General features: G+C 40.5%; 1 protein-coding gene across 1 annotated transcript; it reads right to left on the reverse strand.

The window, feature by feature from the left end:
* Positions 1–381: 381 nt before the first annotated feature.
* LOC129817057 (T-cell surface antigen CD2-like) lies at positions 382–1,997 on the reverse strand. The gene is made up of 4 exons (XM_055872041.1): positions 1,728–1,997; positions 1,361–1,606; positions 1,130–1,282; positions 382–962 (listed from the first exon to the last, which is right to left on the reverse strand). Exons 1-4 carry the CDS (start codon positions 1,987–1,989, stop codon positions 721–723), a joined length of 903 nt encoding a protein of 300 aa, XP_055728016.1. The 5' UTR covers positions 1,990–1,997; the 3' UTR covers positions 382–720.
* Between the last annotated feature and the right edge of the window lie 6,932 nt (positions 1,998–8,929).

Genomic DNA, 8,929 nt, shown 5'->3' on the forward strand with positions numbered 1-8,929 from the left:
TGTTAAAGTGTCTCTCTCTCACACGCTCTCTCAGACACATGCACACACATACTCATTTCTCTCTCTGCACTGCTCACTCCCACTCTTGTCCAAATATGAGTGGCACTAGTGTAACTGCAGAGCATGCTGTTTATTTGTCTTGCAGCTGTGGTATATATCTCTATATACTGTACATCCAGGGGAATCAGTCTGTTGAGTGCAGTGGGGGGACAGGATGTGGTATGTGTCTGAGGCTGAGCTATGGCCCCAGTTTACTGAACATTGAGTTAGAACAGAAAGACCCCAGGAACACAAACCACACACACAATACTCAAAATATTACAAACTTACAAATCTAGTATTCTATTACAGACAGCAAACACCAGATGAATTAACACTGAGTTGAATTTCTGAAGTATCAAGTACCTTTAATCTTTAAAAACAAACACCTAAAAGTACAGCTCACTGATTATGATGCTATAGATGTTGTAAAACATGCCGTGATAGCTAGTTCTAATGCAATTCTAATAAGGTCAGGTTGGAGGAAGAAAAAGAAGAAGATGAAGAGGAAGAAGAAGAAGAGAGATCTGATACATACACATAAGTGGTGAAGCATTGCTCTTTATTTGTAACTGCTGCAATCAAAGTGTGAACCATTGTGTGACTAGAGGGGTTGTTATGGTTAACAAGAATGCAAGCATGCAGGCACACACCCACCCACCCACACACACCCACACACACCTACACCTCACTCCTGTGGTTCCGGGGCCCTGTCCGCCTGGGAATTGGTATGGGCGGAGCATCATCTGGTTCAGGCTGTGGAGACCTGGGTCGAGGCAGGGGTCTGGAGTTTTGGGTGGCCTGTGACGGAGTTCTGTTTTTCGTCCGGGTTCGGCTCTGGGACTTGTGTGGGTGATGGTGGTGGTGGAGGGATGCTTGACGCGTGGGCTGGGTGAGGGGCGCAAGTCTCATCTCCTCCTCCTCTACATGGGGAACATCAGGGATTAGGATTCATGGGTAAGGGAGTTAGATGTTGGTAACTACATGTAATGTGAGTAGCCTTCTGTTTTATCATAGATCTTCTTTATCATAGTACTGTTTTATCATCATGTAGATAACTGCTGTGTTTTTATTCATGTGTGTTCAGTACCTTTTATGCGACTAGCGCGCCGCCTGCGGCTCTGGCAGACACACACCAAGGTGATGACGATGAGGATGAGAAGCAGACCACCTCCACCAGCCAGAATCGCCACCATCAGCCATAGCTTCATCCCAAACAAGAGCACTGTAGAGGAAGAATCATCTTCAGAAGAATCATCATCATCAGCATCATCATCATCATCGTCAGAAATTTTTATTTTATTTAGTCTCTCCTACACACCTGTACATTCAGGGTTAACATCGTCACTCTTCTCTTCACTCGCTTTGTTACTCACTGTACACACGTAGCTGTCTACAGGTTTGAGCATTGCCTTGGTTATTGTCAGAGTTTTGTCAGTGGATCCTGGCATTGTTTGTCTGTTATGGCTCCACACCACGTTAACATCCACAGAGTTCCCCACATCGCACCTCAGACTGACAGATGCATCAGTACAGGTGTGTGTCAGACGTGGCTTAGACACAGGCGCTGAGAACACAAAACACACACTGTAATGAGGACATATTTTCCCTAACATTGGCTGTGTGTGTACGTGCATGCTACGTGCGTACATGCACATGTATGCTTTCTGTTTGTGTAGCCTACTTACAGAGCACACACAGGCGAGTTGTTTTGTCTAACACCAGTGTTCCCGTGTTGTCGTAGATGGTGACCTGGTAAGACCCTGTATTATTCAGCTGTAGGTTAATTAGTAACAGAGAACCATTCGGTGTGGTCTGGGGTTTTGGCTCAGTATTCTTCCTGTTGTCGTAAACTATATTATGGTCATGTGACCACCGTAAGTGAAATGACTGTCCAAGCAACTCCAGGCCATGGTCAATCACCTTGTTCCTCCCAACAGCAGCGTACATAGTACACTCCGCAGCACCTAAACATACAGTGAAATGTACATTTTAACATCAGATACAGCTGGTGATGACTTTTACACTGTTAGAAAAAAAGATGCTAAGTAGAACCATACAGGGTTCTTCGGTTTGTCCCCATAGGGGAACCCTTTTTTGGTGCTGGGTAGAACCCTTTGCAGAGGGTTCTATCTAGAACCCTCTATGTAGGATTCTTCAAAGAGCCTTCTGTATATGGTTCTACCTAGAACCATTTTATCATCTAAAGGTACTTTCTAGAACCGTCTATGAAGGGTTATACCGAGAACCCTTTTATCTTTAGAGGGTTCATCCTAGAGCCCTATATGAACAGTTCCACCAGCCTTATTACCCTTTAAAATTACATTACATATATAAGGCCTTCTTTGAGGGCCTAGCTATACCCTAATACAGGGGTGTTAGGAATCACCTGGTTTACAGGCCACATCAGGCCTGCAAATCCCACTATGCTGGCTTGCAAAGTGATGTGTAATTCCTATTGGGATCCAGCCAGAGTTATGATATCCAACAAGTGGAATTGTTAATCACCCACAACCTGCATTCACAATGACTGCCAGGGTAGGGAATGTTAATCACCCACAACCTGCATTCACAATGACTGCCAGGGCAGGGAAGATTTAGTTGAGACTATCTCAATCATCGAAACGTGAACAACCATCTCAGCAATGGGTGCAATACATCTAATTACTAACAGATTTGATTAGTTTAGAAAACTGTACTTTATTTATCTTTGTGTTGCATAAAATGAATCAACCAATCTATACAAAACCCCAGATATTACAGTAAAACAAACAATTCTGAAAGTCTCCCTGCAATAAAGCATGCTGGGAAATATTATAATATGGTTCTATGTAGAACCCTTTGCCTTACAAAGAACCCTTGTGAACAAAATAGCTTTTTCCACCTGAGGAACATTGCCAAGGTGCGGCCATTTCCCTCTCAGGCTGATACAGAGAGACTCATCCATGCTTTTATTACAAGCAGGCTTGACTACTGTAATGCACTCCTGTCTGGTCTACCCAAGAAAGCCATTGGTCAACTGCAAAACATACAGAATGCTGTAGCATGGGTACTGACCAAGAACAGACAGAGCACACATTACATTGGTTTTACGGTCTCTGCAATGGCTGCCTGTGAGTTTTAGAATTCGTTTTAAGAGTATTCTATTGGTTTTTACATCAATCCATGATTGTGCACCCCAATACATGTCAGACATGCTTTTAAGTTATGTACCCAGGAGGTCCCTCAGGTCCTCTGGCACTGGCCTTCTAACTATCCCAAAGCCTAGGACCAAGAGGCATGGAAAGGCAGCCTTTAGTTACTATGCCACCAGCCTCTGGATTAGACTGCCAGAGAACCTGAGGAGGGCCGAAATCTTAAAACACATATTTTTTTAGATTTGCCTTTCCTTAGGGTGCTTTTGAGAAATGTAGTGTTTATTGTTATTATTATTTTTTATTTTTTTGTTGTGTAGTAAATACTTCAGTTTTATTGTCATTGTTTTTATTAGTTTTTTTCCTGTAAAGCACATTGTGTTGCATTCCATGTCTAAAATGTGCTGTATAAATAAAGCTTTATTTTATTTTACTTGTCTTTCAAAAAGGAGTCTTCTGATCAAAACGGTTCTTGGTAGAACCCTATCTCTCCGCAAAGAACCCATTTAGAACCCTTTTCTTTCTCAGAGTAGTGTCAGAAAACCAGTGAGCAGAAAAAGAGGAAACTGCATTTGAATTACTAATGAGAAAATAATTACAACATATACACAGAAAATACTGTAAGTCTACATACTAAAGAAGAGGTTAGTTAGTACAACCCAGAATATATGATATGGCAAATTTAAATTAAGAGGATTGAGAGGGGTGTTGGTAAGAATCATCTTACGAAGCACCATCCTTTCTATCGTCTATCTAGGTCAAGCATAGAAGCAGAGATCAACAACAAAAACTGTAGTTTTAATGGAAATATCACAATGACATCAATTAAGTGAAATGGTTATTATTTCATATTATCTTTTTTATTTGATGTGTTCCTGACAAGTAGTCTAAACTGAAAACAGTTAAATCAATTCTTACACACTTTGGTTCTGGTTTTCTCTCCAGTGGATAATGGATCACTGATTAAAAATAAGACCATATCCGTGTCTTGTTTTATTTTTACACTTTTTGAAAAGATTTAGAAGGCAAACTAATGACATCTTTGATTTTTAGTTTTACTCAAGGCATCACCCTAACCAAGCCAGGCTAATAGCCATAAATCCAAGCCATAAAGGGGGAGAGAGTGACTTAAACTTCACCATGAACACAACAATATAGATCAAAATGAAAATATAGTCTAATTCTTAACTCACCTGCAAACCCCGGAGCGAGGAGGATGAGAGATATCAGCATCACCACTGACATTCTCAAGGAGTGATTGCACCTGCTCCAGACTGTGTCTGTGTGTCTGTGAGTGCTCTGTTCATCGTATTTCTGAGTGAGGGGACATCCTGTGTGTGTGTGTGTGTGTGTGTGTGTGTGTGTGTGTGTGTGTGTGTGTGTGTGTGTGTGTGTGTGTGTGTGTGTGTGTGTGTGTGTGTGTGTGTGTGTGTGTGTGTGTGTATTTCAGAAATCAGTCTAGAGATCGTAGTTCATTTGATATGGATATGGATATGATGGATATGGATATGGATATGATGGATATGGATATGGATATGGATATGATGGATATGGATATGATGGATATGGATATGGATATGATGGATATGGATATGGATATGGATATGATGGATATGGATATGGATATGATGGATATGGATATGATGGATATGGATATGGATATGATGGATATGGATATGGATATGGATATGATGGATATGGATATGATGGATATGGATATGGATATGATGGATATGGATATGGATATGGATATGATGGATATGGATATGATGGATATGGATATGGATATGATGGATATGGATATGATGGATATGGATATGGATATGGATATGGATATAGATATGGATATGATGGATATGGATATGGATATGATGGATATGGATATGGATATGATGGATATGGATATGATGGATATGGATATGATGGATATGGATATGGATATGATGGATATGGATATGGATATGATGGATATGGATATGGATATGATGGATATGGATATGGATATGATGGATATGGATATGATGGATATGGATATGGATATGATGGATATGGATATGATGGATATGGATATGGATATGATGGATATGGATATGGATATGATGGATATGGATATGGATATGATGGATATGGATATGATGGATATGGATATGGATATGATGGATATGATGGATATGGATATGGATATGATGCAAACACACGTTTTAGATTGTTCTGTTATTTAAACATGATCAATCATCATCATGATGTTTTATTTCTTGTTTTACCAAATAAATGCAAAGCCTACCCTATACAGTGAGTCTCCGCCCTTCCAGGATTGTCATCCGTGGGCTTTCAACACCCTTCTGTAGCTAGTTTTGAAGGAAATGGCAGTCCAATGTTTTTTAAAATAATTATCATAAAGTGTTGGGCTTATTGGTAAGTAAGCTATACTTTTGACCGGTTATTGATTTGTAACAAAGTAAATTGTCCATGACATAGACATAGCTTGACACAGACATTGCGCATTGTTTCATGAGCTGGAGCCTCTGCTTAGGCTGGTCCAGTTGAAAATGTGTCATTCAGTAATAACATGTCACATTTCTAGATACACTGTAAAAATAGAAAGACTCAGAACACCATGATTGGGTAATAAAACCATGGAAAGTAACCTGAGATCTGGTGTTTGGAGGGTGTTTAAATGTAAACCCAATGTAAGCGTTATGATACACAGAAAGTGTTTTAAAACAGAATAACAGTACTCTGAAACCCGCAACGTGGTTCTTCAATCTGAACATTGGTGTTTGAAAATACTTTTTGAGGATTCAGTGCATGTAAAAGGCAGGATCACAACACAAAAAAATTGTGTATCTAATACGAACGGTTAAGACATACACTACCAGTCCAAAGTTTTTGAACACCTGCTCTGTCACGAATCCCGCTTCCTGAGTCTGTTTTTGCCTGTGTTCTGTCCTGGAGTGTTTTTCCGGTGTCCTGGAACGCACCCTGTCTGGTTGCCGGACGACGTAGTTAGTTGGGAGATATCTGATTACCCGCACCTGTATCCCATCAGCTATCTGCACACCTGGTCCTGATCATCACCCCTCCACTTCATAAGCTCTGACCTGACATCCATTCCCTGCCGGATCGTTAGCCATGAACAGTATGTTGTGCCAGTGTATCAGCCTCCAGTTTGATTTGTTGTTTTGTACGTTTTGCTTGCCTTGAACTCACCTCCGTTTTTTCTGTCTACAGTCATTCACCCGGAACACATCTCATCCCTACCTGGTCGTCGGTGACTTCAGTTACTTCCTTGGATCTGCCTATTCAATCCCATCAACTCACCTCCGCTGCCCGCTCCGTCACTTGGATTTTTCTATCACTACATTCAAACTTGTAAATAAATACTCACCTTTGTCTTACTCTCCTTGTCCTGGTCTGCTTCTGGGTTCAACTTTAGAAGAAGCGTGACATGCTCATTCAAGGGTTTTCTTTACTTTTAAAATGTTCTACATTGTACAATAATAGTGAAACTATGAAATAACACATGGAATCATGTAGTAACCAAAAACGTATTCAACAAATCAAAATATGTTTTATATTTGAGATTCTTCAAATAGCCACCCTTTGCCTTGATGACAGCTTTGCACACTCTTGGCATTCTCTCAAACAGCTTCACCTGGAATGTGTTTCCAACAGTCTGGAAGGAGTTCCCACATACGCTGAGTACTTGTTGGCTGCTTTTCTTTCACTCTGCGGTCCGACTCATCCTAAACCATCTCAATTTGGTTGAGGTTGGGGGATCGTGGACGCCAGGTCATCTCACACAGCACTCCATCACTCTCCTTATTGGTAAAATAACCCTTACACAGCCTGGAGGTGTGTTGGGTCATTGTCCTGTTGAAAAACAAATGATAGTCCCACTAAGCCAAAAACCAGATGGGATGGTGCATCACTGCAGAATGCTGTGGTAGCCATGCTGGTTAAGTGTGCCTTGAATTCTAAATAAATCGCTGAGTGTCACCAGCAAAGCACCTCCACACCATAACACCTCCTCCCCCATGCTTTACAGTGGGAAATACACATGTGAAGATCTTCCGTTCACCCACACCGCGTCTCACAAAGACATGGCGGTTGGAAACACAAATCTCCAATTTGTACTCCAGACCAAAGGACAGATTTCCACCGGTCTAATGTCCCTTGCTTGTGTTTCTTGCCCCAAGCAAGTCTCTTCTTATTATTGGTGTCCTTTAGTGGTGGTTTCTTTGCAGCAATTCGACCATGAAGGCCTGATTCACACAGACTCCTCTGAACAGTTGATGTTGAGATGTGTCTGTTACTTGAACTCTGTGAAGTACTTATTTGGGCTGCAATTTCTGAGGCTGGTAACTCTAATGAACTTATCCTCTGCAGCAGAGATAACTCTGGGTCTTCTTTTCCTGTGGCGGTCCTCATGTGAGCCTGTTTCATCATAGCGCTTGATAGTTTTTGCGACTGAAAATGTAAAGGTTTTTGACATTTTCCGTATTGACTGACCTTCATGTTTTAAAGTAACGATGAACTGGTGTTTCTCTTTGCTTATTTGAGCTGTTCTTACCATAATATGGACTTCTATATTCTGTATGCCACCCCTACCTTGTCACAACACAACTGATTGGCTCAAACACATTAAGAAGGAAAGAAATTCCACAAATTAACTTAAGGCACACCTGTTAATTTGAATGCATTCCAGGTGATTACCTTATGAAGCTGGCTGAGAGAATGCGAAGAGTGTGCAAAGCTGTCATCAAGGCATAGGAATATTACATATTCAACCACTGTAAAATAATAATATTTTGGGGTGAATTGAAATTGACTCAAAACAAAAACAAACAAAATATACGTAATAAAAAAGAACGCAAGTTGTTTCAATGATTTGCAACACCATCATAGTGTTTAGGAGCTTTAGAGGGAGGAAATGTCCTTTTCCAGTAGTGCTCCCAGACCCTGGCAAGGTGTTTCACAATAACTGACTAAATGGTGTTACAACACACTATGGAATGTTTCAATAATCCAGCAAAGTTAAGGTTTTGTCTCCTTCACATAGGTGGCAGCTCAATTGACACTAGTTTTGGTGTTATACTACAAAGCATACAGTGGGGCAAAAAAATATTTAGTCAGCCACCAATTGTGCAAGTTCTCCCACTTAAAAAGATGAGAGAGGCCTGTAATTTTCATCATAGGTACACTTCAACTATGACAGACAAAATTGGAAAATATAAAAAAAAATCCAGAAAATCACATTGTAGGATTTTAAATTAATTAATTTGCACATTATGGTGGAAAATAAGTATACAAAATAGATAGCTTCATAAGGAAGGAAACTTATGTGGATATATTGAAGCAACATCTCAAGACATCAGTCAGGAAGTTAAAGCTTGGCCGCAAATGGGTCTTCCAAATGGACATTGACCCCAAGCATACTTCCAAAGTTGTGGCAAAAAGTCAAGGTATTGGAGTGGCCATCACAAAGCCCTGACCTTAATCCTATAGAAAATGTGTGGGCAGAACTAAAAAAGCATGTGCGAACAAGGAGGCCTACAAACCTGACTCAGTTACACCAGCTCTGTCATGAGGAATGGGCCAAAATTCACCCAACTTATTGTGGGAAGCTTGTGGAAGGCTACCCAACATTTTTGACCCAAGTTAAACAATTTAATTGAGTGTATGGAAACTTCTGACCCACTGGGAATGTGATGAAAGAAATAAAAGCTGAAATAAATCACTCTCTCTACTATTAT

The sequence above is a fragment of the Salvelinus fontinalis genome, chromosome 19 (genome assembly GCF_029448725.1).
Source record: "Salvelinus fontinalis isolate EN_2023a chromosome 19, ASM2944872v1, whole genome shotgun sequence".
NCBI classification, from domain to species: domain Eukaryota; kingdom Metazoa; phylum Chordata; class Actinopteri; order Salmoniformes; family Salmonidae; genus Salvelinus; species Salvelinus fontinalis.

Bases quoted from the DNA above. Each gene is read 5' to 3' on its own strand.
- LOC129817057 (XM_055872041.1), bottom strand. From the start codon at position 1,989: ATGTACGCTGCTGTTGGGAGGAACAAGGTGATTGACCATGGCCTGGAG. The intron at 1,607-1,727 runs GTAAGTAGGCTA...TTGTGTTCTCAG, and splicing joins AACTCGCCTGTGTGTGCTCT to CGCCTGTGTCTAAGCCACGT. The intron at 963-1,129 runs GTACTGAACACA...TTCCCCATGTAG, and splicing joins GCGCGCTAGTCGCATAAAAG to AGGAGGAGGAGATGAGACTT.